Source organism: Blennius ocellaris, assembly GCF_963422515.1.
Source record: "Blennius ocellaris genome assembly, chromosome: 5".
NCBI lineage: Eukaryota > Metazoa > Chordata > Actinopteri > Blenniiformes > Blenniidae > Blennius > Blennius ocellaris.
Window position 1 is genome coordinate 23,404,147 of NC_137654.1, and position 18,367 is coordinate 23,422,513.

At 39.8% G+C, this 18,367-nt stretch overlaps 1 protein-coding gene across 1 annotated transcript; it reads left to right on the top strand.

Moving 5' to 3' along the window:
- Positions 1–11,029: 11,029 nt before the first annotated feature.
- On the top strand, positions 11,030–18,090 carry cdh26.1 (cadherin 26, tandem duplicate 1; the record flags this gene model as incomplete). Its single annotated transcript, XM_080496933.1, has 16 exons — positions 11,030–11,035; positions 11,363–11,422; positions 11,507–11,599; positions 11,715–11,861; positions 11,942–12,089; positions 12,237–12,406; positions 12,499–12,627; positions 12,720–12,905; positions 13,034–13,302; positions 13,598–13,743; positions 13,840–14,067; positions 14,160–14,381; positions 14,660–14,778; positions 14,897–14,971; positions 17,655–17,729; positions 17,872–18,090. 16 exons carry the CDS (start codon positions 11,030–11,032, stop codon positions 18,088–18,090), a joined length of 2,292 nt encoding a protein of 763 aa, XP_080353059.1.
- Positions 18,091–18,367: the final 277 nt, after the last annotated feature.

Genomic DNA, 18,367 nt, shown 5'->3' on the forward strand with positions numbered 1-18,367 from the left:
GACAAAGTGAACATGAACCAGACAGCACAAACGCTGCAAGGAAACATGCACTTTGTGTGAACGTGGTAGGTTTACAAACACACACCACCGAAAAAAGCCGGTGACATAAATCAAAGCGTCAGTAAGAGCCAGGGGGAAGGAGCACGATGTGTGCAGATGATGTAGCGTGATTACACAATCACAGGCTGTCGGCCTGGCAGAGGTCAATGTGTGAGACACACTTGAGGACGCCTTTGTTTACATAATATGCCTACATTTTCTAACCCTACTTCACTTGAAGTTCTAACCTACTTCACAAGACACATCCTTTCACATTACTCTTAGATCATCATCCGATGAAAAGTCTTCACTTTTATTGCTTTAGTAACATGATGACTGATATACTTGTCATTCAACGAGGGCTGTCGGACTGCATGTGAGTCTGATCACAAACACTAGAGGTCAGAATAATATAACAAGAACAATTTCTGTGAATAAATGGATCCACAGTGGTCTGGTGACAACATTGGAAGAGACACACACATAAATCAATAGTACAAATAAAATCAACATGTGATGCTGAGATAAAAATACATCTTTCCATCCTCTATTCTACTTAAATGGGATTCCAAAATAGACATGGGTCACCCGTCCCATAATCTGAAGCCTGTAAATTTATCCTAAAAATTCACCAAGAAAGCAAACAAATATTGTTGAAACAAAATATGTAGATAGGAATGTCCTCCGTAGAGCCTTGTCAAATCCCCAACAACCCTTACTACTTTTTTAATTAATACATTTTTCTTTTGATGCCTTTATTTGCAGATAGTGGTGAACAAATGTAAAACTCTTTTTAACAGCACACAGATTATGTGCCTTGTTTTGTTTCACTATTGAAACATTATATTATCTAATTGGAAAAATTATTCTGGCTATTTATTAAATTTGGCTCCGAAAATGTAATAATCTAATCAGTTCATCATGTTGTTGGACATAGTTAAAAAGAATGGACAACACGTGTTTGTGTTGTCCATTCTTTTTTACTATGTCCAACAACATGATGAACCAAGATGATAATTTAATGTGAACAACACTTAACTTATAATGAAACATCAAATTGTAAAGGCCAGCTGGTCTTCACATACTGTTCCATGAAATTCATATATAATCTGATAAAGTTGTTTTTTTTTAAATAAAAATCCTTGTAAGTAGGGAACTTTAGTAAGTAGTTTTGTAAAACCAAAAAAATCAGTTCAGGGGTCACTAATAAATAATAATATATAAAAAAAAATGTTTTTGTCAAATCCTGATGTTCCCTTTAGTTTGGATCAAAAACTTTCTGAAAATTTCATACACACTATATTTTACAACATTTTATTGTCAACCTGAACCTCCCCAAAAAAATATTAAATGTGAATTCCTACCTGCTAAAGTTTTTTCTGCAGGATTTAGCATGCATACTTTCACAAATTCACCCTCATAGTTAGATTTCATGCTGAATATAGTATATAATTTTGATATATTTAAATGTTCAAAAAAAGAATTCTTGCTGCAGTCGACTGTTTAATTATGTCTGCTCACCTCAATGATATGATGCATCTCGCCAGGGATACATTTCTAATTACAATCCTTAAAAGAAATTGTTAATGTGGGCCAGATTGGACCCTTTGGTTGTCTCGTTTTGACCTTTCAGGCTGACTTTGCACCACCCCTGCTCTCAAAGCTCATCCCTGCACATCGATACTGTATAAAGCTGGACATCCTGTAGATTTTACATCCGGATCATTCAGACAAACTATCTTTCTGTAGCACCCATGCTTCCACTCCATTACCACCAGACAGACATAAAGACAACGATGAAGTGCGACTCAGGTATAATCCCAGAGTGAACACATTTCCCAAACTATTTTACACCGATAACATTGAACTAAATAATTTCCCAGTGTGAGCCAGACTATAGAAGGTACTTTTACACTATTGGCCCTTGAGAGAGACCACACCTCCATACAAATATTTTGTTTACATTTACGAGACAGTCTTGCTTCAACACAGACGGGGGGGAATGCTCTTATTATGTTTTTCTCCTCAGCGGAGACGGGTAACTCTCAGAGGCTGCTGGACAATGACTCTGCTCAGCACCTGAAGCTGAGGGACCGACAGCGCTTCTTCGAAGATGTGTACCACCATGATGTGGACAACTACTTGCCCTCCGCTCACCTGCAGATTGACAGCAGGAAACGTGAGTCACTCTATTCTACAGCTTTTGAAATCTTTATGACTTGTGCAGTTTTCAACACCAATGAAAACAAAACCGATTCTATTCTGTTGTAGCCCCTATGGGTAGCATCTCGTCCATGGAGGTGAATGTGGACGTTCTGGAGCAGATGGACCTGATGGACATATCGGACCAGGAGGCCCTCGATGTGTTTCTCAACTCAGGTTCAGGATCAGATGACGGAGCGCTGGCATCTCCGCTGCCAGGTGTTTGCCTCTGAGCAGAGGCATATAATTATTTGTTATTTTAACTACCTTCATGGCATTTATGCACATCTCATATTTTTAAGTCACATTTGACGATGCTGTGAAGCAGACACGCAGCTTCATTACACCTGTTTCACAATTTTGCTGGCTTATCAGAGTCGTCAGCTTAGTCTTGTTAAAACCGGCCTGAGTAATCCCACGCATGTTGTTGACACACTTGGAGCATTAGATCAGCTGTACAGTCGATTTGCATATAAAGCTTGAGTATTCAAATGTGAAACTGAGAAGATATACGATGACAGGCAGCGACGGAGTGGGTACCAGCGCGTTCTAATAGCTTCTATAATTACAGAGGGTGAGGATGACGAGGAAGATAATGAAGAGGCCGAGGTCGTGTACCGGGAGCGTGCGCCGTTGAAGAGGCAGAATGAGGTTTACCGCGGCTCTCAGTCTCGCACTTCTTCGTGTTCGTCCGGCTCCAGCAACACCAGCGCGGGAGGAGGCGACACGCCGGTGATCCAGTCGGATGACGAAGAAGTTCATGCTGACACTCTGCTGCTGACCTCCATTCCCCAAGCTAGAGATGAAGAGACAGAAGAGGAAGATGAGAAGGAGAGATGTCTCACAACTGACCAACACAAAGACTGACTTTATTCCCAAGAGAGCTTTGAATTGCGCTCTCTCTCTCTCTCTCTCTCTCTCTCTCTCCCTCTCTCCCCACAATATTCCTCCAAATGCAGCTCCGAGCATGCCTGACCCAGTCTGTTGAATGTGTCTTGACCATTTACAATTTTGTTAAATTATTATTTATTTTTTTTACAAAATATGTAAAAAAGTGTTAAGGTGACTTAACGGGTATTAATTTTGAGATCTCTTTTTCAGAAACTTGTTCACAAAAAACAAATACAATTCAAGCAATGACTCATAAACATTCAGAACGTATTGCAATACAAACCTTTTTTAAGTGAAATAAGAAAAAAGCTTTTTCTTGAATGTCTCAGCGTTTTTAAGTAATAATGAGCAGAACGTTCCCACCCTGGCCGTGTCCTACAGCAATACAACTTTCCAATAAAGACAGAAACAGGAGGAGAAGCCCAACCTCTTCCTGTTGCAAGACACTGAAAGTCTCTCAATAATAAAATATTCTACACATTATCTCCCAAACAGGAAAAGAAAAAAACAAGTCGCAAATAATTTAAACCCACTATCTTTAAAGTGCAGACAGTCTTTGGAAAGGGGCCTTATGAATAAACAATGTCTATATGAAACTACATTGCAATAAAAGTTGATTAAAAAAAATCCATTAAAAAAAAAAAAAAAAATGCATGTAGCTGCTTCAATTGAGCCAGATCGTCCACAAACCAATGTCACATCTGTGATGTATTTGAACGTCTTTCTCTTGAGATTCACTTCCCCTTAGTGTGAGCTAGTAAATCCCATCACTGTCACCACATGCTCCTCGTAAACCCCTCGTCTGCCTTTGAGCAATTTTCAAACTATGCAGTGGGAGTAGTGAAACCCTTATGCAAGTCGAACCGCGCTTTCGAAAATCTTGCATCATTGACTCAAATGGAAAAAACAAACCAAACAAACATCAATTTGCATTTTTAAAACTAAAATTTTTTCCTTTAAAATTCATTGACATGATCAAATTTCATTTTTCGTACGCAAAGAAGGGTCGTAGAAAGCTGACAGTTGCTTGTTTAAATTCTTGGCAGGTCAATATGTGAGCCATTACATCCTCATGCCAAAACATGTTCAGAAATCACCAACATCAATTTCCCTTCTTTCGCGGCCTCAAACAAACCCCCTCCTGTCAGTGTTTTACAGAAAACACCAGATCCCAATAGCCAAACAAAGCAAAAGGGTATCTTATGGACATTTGAGAAAACTATACAATAAGCAAGCATCCTAACCTTCATTACTTTGGACCAACATTTTTCAGCATCTGTTTGATTCCACAATTTTATTGCAACCTGCTGACGGTCATGGCTCATTTCACATTATTACAAGCTGAATATTGTTGTGAGTATTTGTCGTCTGCCACGTTGAATGGATTTGGGGTTGGCGCTAATGATATGACAGTGATGTGAAAAAACAAATGTGTGACAGAAATGGGTAAATAAATTTTACTTCTACAGTGCTTTTCCACCACCTGAGCAGTCCCCAAAGCGCTTTATATTGTAAATCACATTCACATGTTTTTATGTGTTGCTGCATGTATGTGGAAACGATTTTGTGACTGGTTTTTTTTGTTTGTTTTTTCAACGACTGTGCTGTTGTGGCAGTTCACTGTCCTTTATGCAAATGTGAGGTGGGTTATTATGTTGACACGAAGAGTGAATTACTCAGCTGAAATGCATTTATCTGCTTATTCATGGGAAAATATGTGTTTGTTTGGAGACTTGAATGAGGGTGTGGTTGTTTGTTGTAGTATTCGGGTAAATCCGGCGGTGACATTGATGACGACATTTTTGCAGTGGGAATCACTGTGTGCGTATTTCTTCCCAGTTTCAACGTCTTATCATGATTTCAAACAAAAGAAAGGGAAAAAAATTAATAAAATTGACAGTAAACCTGTTGCATAATTGAGTGAATTTGATTCACTTGCCTTTCTTATTTTGCTGGTGTTGTTTTTGAAGCCACCTCATTCCAAACTTTAAGACGGTTCATTGAATTCAACTGACAAACTCACTCAACGCGTCAACCATCCAGAGCTGGCTCTCAAGCCAAACCTCGTCTTCAAAGACATTCACACCACTGGGAGTGATTTTTTTCAATTTAACAATGTTGCTTTTAAATAAAGCCCCGTTTAAATAAAAGCAACCACAAATCCAAACATGTATTCAAATATTACAAATGCAAATCCCAATAGCTTACATTGATCATGGTCTCAATGCCTTTATTTTTTTTTTCAGACTGATCTTCTGTGATCGAGTGTGATCAATCATTTCTTGAAGTTTGTGTGAACGATAGTCATCGTCATCATTATTTTTTTAGCCACAGATATTGAACACACCTCTACTTTAAGTTCATTTAATGTGATACTGCATTCAAACTGAATTCATGAAACAAACCTCCAGACCTTAACTGGCTGAAAAACAATTCGCAACTTGCCTATGTGCTTCATACAAAAAGTAATAACTACCTTTTACAGGGGCGTTTCAACACACAGACAGTCATTAAAATGTGTCCTCATTTACTCCGATATAAAGTGATGTGAGAACTTCCTTAATGAGCTGACATCCCACGTCTCAGATAAGGACACCTTACTTTCAAGATTCATGAAGATTCATAAAGTGCACACTACTCTGAAATGTTCCTGTGTCATCATCTGTGCAGTAAACCTGTGGAATATATTCGGGATGGAGAGAAAACAAATATCAAATATAATTAAGTTAGAAAAATGAATTGTTGTACCTTGAGAGGTACAGCAATTCATCTGTGTTAGGGTTTGATTGTTAAATGGAGAATATTGCATCAGAATGTACCACAGTTTATCATAAGCATCTGTACAACTGCTAGTGTTACATTTTAGTGTTAATGATTAATTCATTTGTACTTAAAGTAAGCTTCTTTCAGAAACTCCAAGTACGATCCCCTTCACAGAGAAGGCCATAAACATTAATGCGCATCCTCAGCTCACGCATGTTCCAGCAATCATAGCATGACAGCCATGAATTAGACCTGGGGTGGAATCTATAGGAGAAGCTCTCCACTCTCTTTACCTGTCAACATGGACGTGAAACCGAATTAAAGACTTAAAGAATAAGACTAACGAGATATTCTCGAATGCTGGGTGTTTTAAAACTGCACCAGTACAACCTTGAAACGTGCTCAGGGGCAAACGAACACAGCTGTCAGGCATATGGAAGAAATAACATAATGTCACGGGATGACAGTGTTCTCTTCTGCGTGGGTAGATCAACCTTGTTGACGGGCAATTTCCCCTGCTGACACACGCAAAAGCGGAGGACATTTAGTCAAACTGTTGCAACTTAAAAAAAAAACCCCACAAAACCAAAGAAATGCATCATTATGTCAGCCTTATTTTCTTAAAAGCTTCACGACAAACGTGACTTAATGAAGGTAAGAGCAGCGTCAGCAGGCATTCCTTTTCCAAATATCTGGACCTAACAAGGATTACCCTTGGCTGGGGGCAATAATTTCCCTCTTTTTGAATATGTGATGTCGGCTCAGAGAAATAAAGCTTGATCTACTTGGATGCAGGGAGAATCACGTCCGACTGACACACAGAATAACACACGCTATTTATTTAGAGTGTCGACCTCCATGAATATGGAAAATCAATTGTGAATACCAGACTTTTATATACCTGATATTTCTTCTCCCCAAACTCAGCCATTAACTCCATGGGGAACACACATGGGACTGTATATAATCTATTATTGCTTTGACGAATGAGTCTCGTTTTTTTCTTTTGGGGGGGGGGGAGCAACCCGCTCGTTGTTCAGCAAGCGAAAAACATTTTGCTGCACTTGTTAGACGTAATTGCCACATAATTATAAACACATTCCTTTAGCAGTGTGGGTTGGGTAACATTGTCAAGCTGTTTTTTTGGTTTTTTTTTGACAGGGGGATTTTCTTGCAGTACAATACACCTGTCCTTTTTGACAACTTTAACTTCATCATTGGAACAATAAAGATATAAGTTAGAATATAGAGATAGCACAGAAGAGGTTAAAATGCTGAGATAAGCCACAGCATTTCCCAATGTATCGCCAAAAGGTTCGCCGAAGGCAAATAACGACAACTTGTTCTGTTTCATATAATCTATCTTTTTTAACTTTAAAGAAACAATAAAACAAAAGAATAGATTTAACTTGCATCTTAATTTTTTGATAAGCTCTAGGAGTGCTTTTGACCTGGCTCAAATTCAATTACTCTGTTTCTCGCCACTTTTGCATTGATGCCTCGCATCCCATCAATCACACTTATTTTTCCGTTGACATTTATCATGTTCCATTAAAAGTGCATTCTTACTCAATGACAACTGAACAATAGGGATCACCCAGAAACTGGCAAATGATATTGCTCCTGGCAAATGTAGTGGTTTCATGTGCTTTCAGGGATCAAAGTAGAGTTTAATAGTCTCTCGCTCTGGTTTGGGACATGTGGCATTGAAGTGAGTAGAAATTAGTATCAGTTTATTGTGTTTAAAATGAGAACATGTGCACATGTATAAAATATACTGGGTGTATGTGACTGTTCCAATGATGAGTAAACTGTGATGTTGCGTTTAAAATATTTTTTCCTCAGATGTAGTGAAATCAGGGAAGCAATAATACTCTGAGAACAGCTCCTTTTTCTCATGATGTAGGTCGGACGTAAATAAAGCATGGTAACCTGAGCCATAGAGCCTCGGGGACGAACCAGTGAACTGCTGCATGTTTGCAACAACAACACTTGAGAGAGTAAAACTTCACATCAACTGAACACACGAGCTGGCTATCATTCATGGTTTTTGTTTTTATATATATATATATATATATATATATATATATATATATACATATATACATGAATATGAATACAATTCCACATTGAATGTATTGCATTACACATTACTGTGTGTGCAAACAGACAACTCTTTGTCAATGACGAGGTAAGCCGGTCACATGCCCGCAGGCATTGTGGGCCTGTCCTTTCTGCACTCATAGTTGAGCTGCCTGCGCCTTTTTCGGAGCATTCCCTAAGAGGATATCACACAGGGAGGAACAGGATGAGGATCCTTTCACTGCTTCTGCTGGTAGGCTTCAAATGCTCAGTTATGATCTGTCCGATTAAGGCCGCTTTTTGAACAAGCACAGTTTAATTATACGTTTCAGAGTAAATGCCTGAATATTCTTATCCCAAAATAATAATTGAGATACTTGCATGCAGGTGGTTACCTGTATCTTTGTAAATGCTTATGAAGAAGTGCTACATGCACAAAATGTTTACGTATTATTGAAAATTGTGCTTGAAAGGCCCAGAGGTAAAGGGAAATGAACAGAGAAATGAAGCTTAACCAGTTCTATGCCTTAAGTTTTGGAAACGCGTGTTGCAGACAGAGAATTTCATTATAGAACCAGTTAGTTTGTGACAATTATTAAATTCAAAGCTCGAATTACAGTGCATGTTCTGTTTTTATATTATTACATGTTCAGTGTTGTTCTGCTTCATTTAAAGATATATATTAGTTACAGTGCTGACAGTGACTGAGTCAACCTTCAAATGTACTGGAGCCTCATTTCTAAAAGTTGCTTACGCACAAAATGAGCCCTGAAAGATGCATATACCATTTCCCACACAAAGTTTGTGATCTATAAAAACAAACTTTGCTTGAGTTTCATCTCATACATTAAATATCTTCAACTATCAGACTTACAGACTCACTTAATCGTAAACAGCCAAGCCGCAGTGGTATAGATGTGTTTCTTTAGTGGAACATTACTTCTGAATCAGCAGCACGATGTTCATATGTCATAGTTTCATCTTCAAATAATACAGAGCGGTGGATAGAACTGATTGATCATCAATTATAACAAAGTGTGTAACAATCAGTCTAATTTCAGAGTAAGCGTATAAATAGTGCGGCGACAGCTGTTCGTAAAGCTGCAGTGTGGATGCGCCGGTGTTGTGATAAAACTGATTCCCGTCCATGGGAGCGCACAGTGACGCTGTTCTGTTCCAGCTGCTTTTATTAGGATTTACAGGTATAACGTACAAATATACAAAACTGTATGTACACGGTAACGCCTAGAGTGAGTCTCTGGGAAAGTCATGCAAAACAAACTGCAAGATGATTTACCAATGGGTTACATGTAAAATAAAGATATTATAGATTTTATATTGCTCATTTCATTATTATACATATGTAACAAGACGCGCTTCTGATCGCTTGTTTTTCTTTTGTTCATGATTCCACTGCTGTGACACCAAACAATATAATTTTCCTGACCTCCACCTCGTCCAGGACTATTTCGCTCTCTGTAAAATTCCTGTTCTTGCCGGCGACTTGGGGCGACTTGCGGCGACTTGCCCCGCACTCAAGCGCTCGGGTGCGGGGCAAGTGGCCGGAGCGTTCCCCCCGGTTGGCTGAGGCACAGACACGGGAGTCTGGAGCTTTCTGCTCAAACGCAGGAGGCACTCCACTCCGGCGCTGATCGCGGTCCGGCAGCTCAGCGTTGGAACACGGAGGCTCCGAGCTCCGAGATCGCTTTCGCGGTCCGTACCCGCAATATAGCGCCAGTGACCGCGGCTGAACAGAACACTGACCGCCTCTGGGAAGCGGAGCTGCCGGACCGCGATCAGCGCCGGAGCCGAAAGCTCCAGACTCCCGTGTCCCGAATCCACGCCACGGCGAGCGCTATGCTGCAAACAGAAAGCTCCATGCGAAGTCCCGAGCCCCAGTCTCCCCCTGCCTCAAGTCGCTCTTTCACAATAAACACTAAAGTTGTGCACTAAAGAAAAGAAAAGGAAAATAAAAACAACCAGTGCACAGCTGACCACACTGACAGCAGAGGATTCATCCAGCCGACACATTAAAATATTGAGGACGTGTCGTAAATCACTGACCAATCAGCAGACAGCTCCTCAAACTCAGATCCGTTCCATGGTCCCCGGCACCCCAACGGAAGGGTAGCGGAAAAGCGGTCGCCTTTGGAGCGGTCTGGAGCGGTTCAGACCGCATTCCTGTCGTGACACGCGAACCGGAGCGGTTTAGACCGGTCTAGGCCGGTACTTTTTGTGCGGTGGAAACAGGGCTTTAATGTCTTTGGGCATGTCACTGATTCCCAAGTGGCTCCCATTCAAGGTCAAGCACCTTGCATGGCATTGGTGCGTGAGTGTATGCATGAATGGGTGAACGTGACGAACAGTGTAAAATGCACTGAGACTGTTAACGCAAAGAAACACTCTTTATAAGTGAACTTTAGTTACCCTGAAGATTGTTTAACAATGATGGGTACCTCCTGTCCTTCACCATACTATAAAATATAATCATAAACAAAAGCATAGTTTAGGTGGGGCTATGATTACTGCTTTACCTGCTCTCAATGTACTTGCAAAGGTTTCTCTTGGGACTCCAACTTACTCTCATAGTGCAAAGTTCGTTAGATTAATTGATGGCTTTAAATGGGGATTTTTGTGTGAATGTGTACGTGGGTGACGACCTGTCTCTCTGTGTTAATCCTGTGATGGAATGGCAGGGTGCGCCCTGCTTCACACTCAACATTCACACTATAAATAGGGTGTGCATAAAAGATGGATGGACTAATGCATAATATGAGAAGCACAATTATACAAGTTAATGTATTTTTAATTCTGTTTAGTATTTCCTCTTTTTATTACTAATGAGTAAAAATAAGCCTGGTTTTCAGTTGTCTACTGACAAGTACAGCATGAATCACATTTAAACTAATATTCCCTGATGCGTGAAGGTATTTCTCTGTATGCCTGTACTGTAATAAAAGAGTGACTTTAGTGTTTGCCTGCATGACTTCTGCCCCAGCGTATATTGGAAACTTGTCAATTCGGGAAAAACAAACAAAGGCTCGCCACAGAGATGAATGTAAGAAAAGAAACGTAAATGGACCTTAGTGCCTCTGTGGTGTTCATGTACATGTGGCGCTCGTACTGAATAAAGACAATCTCTAAAACAGTCCGAGTTTTAGTCTTCGCCATGTTTTTATTCTCTCTCTTTTTTATTTCCCTCTTTGTTCCATAGGCAGATAATATTTTTTGATTACTTTTGTTCTCTAAATGTGTTTTTAATAATCATCGATTCATTATGGCTGTCACTATAAAACGGAAGGGCATAATACTTGTGTTTTTTTCCCCCCAAAAGGTTTGAACGAGGTTTGACAGCACTGACTCTTGTTTTTCTCATTGCATGTAGGTTGCAATTGCAGCACCAGCAGAGTCTTATGATTCAAATTCCAACAAACATGCTCGGCAGGTAACTGATTTTTGTTTTTTCAGTGAAGTGTTTTCCAAAGACAGCATTTACCATTCTTTTTTTTTTTTTCACACGCTTCATCAGGATGTCTTGGTGCGTTCTAAGAGACGATGGGTATTATCAACAATAGAGCTGGAAGAGGAAAAAGAGGCAGAGTACCCTATTGAAATTTCAAAGGTGAAAAAAACAAACAATTGTGGACTGACCACTCACGATAGCAGCAAAATATTTTTGCCAAAATGAATATGAAAAAAATTAACATCTAATGTTCACGTTTGACTTTCTCTACCAGCTGTTTAATGACAAGACTCCAGGAAAAAACTATAGGTTCCAAATAGATGGGGAAGGAGTGTCGGAAGGCATTTTCACCATTGATGAAACAACTGGAGTCGTCTTTGCAAACAGACCTGTCGACAGAGAGGAAAAAGAATCCTACCATGTGAGCGAGCGACTCTGCTGAGAATAAGTTTATGCAGTTTAAATGCATTGGGAAAGAAAAAGTAATAATGTGATCCACAGATCAAATTCGAAGTCTTGGAAAAAGAAACCGGCGAGCAAATCGACAAAGAACTAGCGTTTGACGTTGACATAGCTGACATAAATGACAACGCACCTTTGTTTCGCCAACCAGATATCGTAGCCAACGTGAAAGAAAACATGCCAGAGGGTGAGTAAACACTTTGTGAACGACTCATGTTGACTTATCAGCATTTAGCCACAGGGTATCACGCTTTAGTGAAATCGAAAAAAAGAAATGAAAGGTGTTTTCTCTCCAACACATCTATTATCTCTGATTTTCTAAATCTTCTTACAGGATATTTGCCAGTTCAGCTGAAAGTATCAGACATCGATCAGCCCGACACACCCAACTCTGAATTTGGCCTCAAAATACTTTCACAAACACCTGCGGAGCCCAAGATTGAGTTGGATCGGCTTGATGATATTATGGCCCAACTCGCCTTCACCGGATGTTTTGACTACAATGTACGACAACTTGGTGGCTTGTGTCTAAATCACGGAATAACATGCAGATAATGCAGCTGATTTAAATCACAGCTTGTTAACATGTTTTTCAGAAACAAAAGCAATATCAAATTATTGTTGAAGCAAAAGATCATGGAGAACCACAACTTTCCTCGACTGCTGTTGTAATCATCAATATTCAGGATTCTAACACTCATCAACCAACGTTCAAACAAAGGAAGGCACGTACTTTACTCGTAGTAATATTTTATCATTTCTAACTTATGTTGCTGATTCATAATGTCATTATTTTTATTTTTTTTTGTCTCTAAAGTATGAGGGTGAGGTCCAAGAAATGGTGACCAAATCAAATATCCTGAGAGTGTCGGTGGAAGACAAAGACACCCCGAATACTGATGCCTGGCGAGCCAAGTACTTCTTCATCAGTGGAAATGAGGATGAAACCTTTGCAATTGAAACGGACCCAGAAACAAATGAGGGTGTTCTGAGTGTTGTCAAGGTAATTCGAGATTTTCATGCATTACTTCCTCATTGAGAGCAAAATAACAGCCCAACAATCTTTCATCATAAACACAAGAAACGGGAGTTGTATGAATCAGGAAACCTGAACTTGTATGTCTATTTCAGGGGAAGAATTATGGCGAAACGACTCTGAAAAACCTGGAGATTGGAGTCGAAAATGTTGAGTCCCTATTTGTTTGTAAAGACGGAAAACCAATTAGTGGACAGCTGCTTCCAAAACCCGATTCAATCACTGTTGAAATGAAGATGATTGATGGCAACGACCCACCATCATTTGGGAGAGAGAAGACTGATCTGTACTTTACGGAGGAAGAGGAACCTGGACAACTGTTGTTCACTCCAGATGTTTATGACGAGGACTCTGAAAACATCAGGTGGAACATAAAGCATTTCAATCACTCAGAAGGAGAAATAACTATTCTTACCCTATGACTGATAAAACTGGATGTGCAATCAACCCTCTCTGTTCTGAGCGAAAGCGCTGGGATACATTTCCAGGGAAGGATATCAAATACATTCCACTGTGTTATAGTACCATACATTTTTTTTAAATTTCATATGTCTTTTGTGTGTTAATACTTTTACACGGTTCAGGTTTCACGAATCACATGACCTTCAAATTGAAATGACCATAGTTTAACCTTTTTACTCCTTCTGTTCTGTGGGCAGCTATGTGCTGTTAGACGATCCCGCTGGATGGGTGACCATTGATAAAGCAACTGGAAAAATCACATCAATCAAGAGGATGGACCGAGAATCACACTTTGTTGATGAAAACAACATCTACTCAGTTGTCATTGGGGCCATAGACGATGGTATGAGAGAGCTGTCATTAGACATCAGAGACGTACTGGATCTTTGGTTTGCCAAATCCATCCATTAGGGAACTGATGGTTTTGTCGTTTCTACAGGTGAACCCCCGGGCTCAGGAACCTGTACCGTCAAGATTCACTTGAGGGATGTCAACGACAACAAACCCAAGCTGATCAACGAAACCACCTACCTGTGCGCAAACAAGGATAACAAAATCATGGTGCCTGCCAGCGATGCAGACCAAACCCCTTATAGTGGGCCTTTCACCTTCACCCTCAAGGAAGACGAAAATCTGAAAGACTACTGGAAACTAAGCCCTTCCTTCGGTTTGTATTTTACTGCAATGCCCACTTACTGAGAGAAATATCTGTTTTAAGTAATGCAGACACTTCACTTTACACTTTACATCTTCCTTCAGGCATGGCGTGCGGCCTTGTGAGTGTGAAGTCGCTTCCATACGGTAACTACTCAATACCCCTGCACATTCAGGACCAACAGAACCAAGTGGGAGAACAGACTCTCCATGTAGTGTTGTGTGACTGTGAAGATAAAGACGTTTGTCGTGGCAAACTGCCACTCTCAACCAGTCTTGGACCTGCCGCCATTGGACTGCTTATTGCAGGATTGCTTCTATTTTTGCGTGAGTATGGAGATCAGTCACTCCTTGATTTGTAGACAAAGCTTCCAGGTTGAAATTATCCAAATGTTGCCATTCATAATGACACACAACTTACTTTGTGCTTAAGTTTATCCTGTGCAATGATTTGGATCCAAACATTATTTTTTTGGCAAATTAAAATGACTCCACAATATTTTTCAAACAGAAAAAGGATGAACAACACTGCATTTACTTTCGGTGTAATTGTAGGTAAATCTAGTCATGTCATATATTTAATTAATTTTCACACCTGTCCACAGTACTGCTGCTTGTTTTTATGTGTAACACCGGAAAGAAGACATTTGAGTATGTGGAAGTTGACGAAGGCAACCAGACTCTCATCAAGTACAATCAGGAAGGAGGGGGCGCTACATGCATGGTGAGGTCATTTTAGGTCATTTGTGTTCTCACACACACACATCCACACACGCACACATATATTTATTTATTTATTTATTTCCCCTAATACCCCTTGATTTTTTTCTTTCCCGTGCCAGGCTGAACCCACTCTGATTCGGACACCGACAAGTGACGTAAATGCGATGGAGGAGATCAAACAGGCCACCTTACGCGTACGCCCTCTATTAACACGACACTCTTACTGTTGTTATTGGCATCAACATAAGGGTCTGTTTATTTTGTGTGTGAGGACATCTATGTTGTGCCAGTTTGTTGCTACTTCTTTAAGAAATACTGGGGTTACCTTGTTGTTTACCGCAAATATAAAGTAGCCAGTTATTTGGTATTACTGCTTCTGTGTTACTTCCAGTTGTTTCTCTCTCAATTTCAGACTAATGAAGGTTCAGTTGGAGTTATATCAATTATTTGCAGGATATTGCACAATAATCATAACGCCAGGGTTACTTTAGCAACATTAAAAAATAAATCCGATTTATAAGCTGATCACAATGAGAATAAGCAGTAAAAAAAACACAACAGAGATGTCCTTAATTGATATGTTAATGTTTGATACTGCTAATACATAGCAATTCCTGGGGATTAGGACAAATAATACTTGCCTCGGGGGGGTGGGTTAGTTCAGAACTAATGAGGCACTCTTCCTCCATTACACAAGAGTTTGGTGAAATAGTAACTAGTTGCGCTTCATCAGAGAAAACTGCTTCAGGAATGCTTTTGTTAACATTGGGCTTGGTAAGTAGGGAATAATAAATAACCTGCAACTCTGAGTGTTGACATATTTGGCAAAAACAAACTAAGTTGGTGAGTAATGAGCCTCCTGACACCTCTAACAAACATATCGTTGTTATAGCAATGCACATTAATCAAAGTACTGGTGGACAAATGGAGTGTACGCAGATTGGCAGGCAAATCCTGTCTTTAGTCTTTACACTATAGTTGCTAATCCTCTGTTCAAACGATGAACCGATCCACGTTGTTTATAAGCAGGAGAGATACCAAGTCAAGGGCATGGGACTCAAAAGGGACCCAATACAAACATACTTGGACTAAAAGTACCTGGGACATTTAATTCCAAGTAACCTTTTGGGGTAGTGGTGGCCTAGAAGTCAGTGGACAGGTCAGTGAACACCAGTAAAAACACAAAACCTTTGTTGCATTTTGGGCACAACGGCTCCCAATTTTGAACTTTTTGAAAACACTTGGGCTCCATCCCGTGTCGACAACAGAAGCGCTTCTAATGTACATGACCACCGTGGTAAATAGTTTTTCTGCTCACGTGCTAGTAGATGGACAAAAACAAACATGACCACCAGAATGACATAACTCCCAGTCCATATTGTAGTTTTATAGTCCATATTGGAAGTTTAAGCATCAAATTCCTCAATTTTAATGTTTCTGACAGATGATCAATTTGAGACTTAGATCACACTGCAGCATGTGCTGACACAAAAAAAAAAAAAAAGTCCACCACATTAATCTTTTTCCCTTCATTCGCTTAACAATGGTCGGAATGACAGGCAGGCGGGCATATAATTTGAAAGTTGTAAACACATAACTAAAAAGTAAATGACAGTGTACGTCCAAGGTTAAGTAATAAGTGGGTCATGCTGCAAAATCTAATCGTACCAGGACATAAATCAAGCACCTTGAAAGTTTAATCTTCCCCTGTGATGCAAAGAGCAACGAGCAAGTGGCATTAGAAATGGATTGCACTTCGGTTTTAGGCATTAGGTTTTGTTTGTTTTTTTTCGTTGCATCATGTCAGGTTTCCCAGTTCAAAGTCATGTTTCCAGAAGGTTTTATGACACATATGCTTGTTTCTACCTACAACTGGCTGGATTCAGTTTTGGGTGGCCATGCCAGGTCAGGATCACTTCAATCCAATGCTTTTCATTTCTTTACAATCTCAACCCCCACCCCCAAAGCTAAGACACACAATGTCAACTCCAGCTCCACTATAATAATAATAATAATAATAATAATTTTTTTTACCTTCATCAATTTGTACTGCTCAAACAGACGACTGAGACGGGCCGAGGATTGACTGAGGTTGACGGGTACAACAGTGCACAGTTTACAATGGTGAGTAAGACATGTTTAAATATCCACTTTTAAATACTGAAGTTACGGTTCTGATTCAACATGTTGTGCAGGCCTGGAAATCCATAAACGCTCCCCTTCGGTATATTAATTATATTGAGTGAACCGCATTAAGAGCATCCTGTCATCACTTGTTTGTTATCACCCACAGCTCAACTCCAACTTCCAATCAATGGGCATGTATAATCAAACTGAGACTTTTAGTAGCCAAACCAGCCAAAACATCCAAAACGCGCAGAGCATGGTGAGTGATCGTAGCTGCAGGGACAGCACTGGATAAAAACTGCTGCTGTTTGTTTCCTTCTGTCATAACGACGAATTGGTGAAGCACATCTATAACCAAAAGAGGGTGCTGTAATGTTTATTTCCTTATGAGGCACAATAACTGCAAGAAGGTTTTTCACACTGATTGTGAGATATTAGCTTCTGAAATGTACAAAATCAAATGTTTTTAATGTTTATTTTAGAGATTATTGAAACGAATCCCTATGCAGAGTAACTTAAATCTACCATCCTCTTACCATTCAGGTAAAGTCAGATAATTTACATTTTCACATTAATGCTTTGTTTGTTTGTTTGTTTTCTTTGATTTAGTACTCCACATGGGGTGCTTCCAGGAATTCCAGAACGCACTACAATGTAAGCAGTGTTCAGGGTTAATATTTTTTTAATGGTGTAAAAACAACAAAGAACGTGTGTTACTCCTATATGAGCATATAACTTCTCCTCTTTCAGACGGGCGGCTCATCAAAGTATCAACACTCTCTCAGCCTGCAGTCAAATCAACATGTGGCAGATCACATCGAAAGGGTAAGAGACGTTCACATCAGTACAAACATGGGTAGAAAATACTGGTTTATATCCACCCGCATACAATTTGAAAACACTCTTCCTACTTTTTGTGCGACTGCTTCTTGACAAAATTTAAATCCTGAAATTTCTACATCTCCAGAGACTGTATGTGATTGATGGACACAATGAAGACGTGTCAGTGGATCAGCTCTCCAAGTTCGCCTACGAGGGCCAAGGCAGCAAGTGCCAGTCACTGGACGAGCTTTCGCTCGTCAACATGGATGACGACTTGAAGTTTCTGGATGACTTAGGACTAAAGTTCAAGACTCTTGGAAAGATCTGCCAAGACACAATTGAGGAAAAAAACACACAAGCTTAAATCCACCGCTGGGATGTATATTTTATAAATGCTCATATCTTTTTGCATGGTGCTTTAATTCTTGGGCGTGGATTATAAATTTGTTCATCTGTACAAAAATCTGCATATTTGTTGTTAACTTTGTCAGTTTCAAACAGCTCTGTCATAAAGGCCCAAGAGTTGATTGCAGCAGCAGTGCAAATACAGCAGTTATGTTACCACACCAGTAGCTGGCAGCACAACATGTTATACTAGGATTGTGTGAGACGGGAAAACATGATCCAAGATTCCCAGAAAA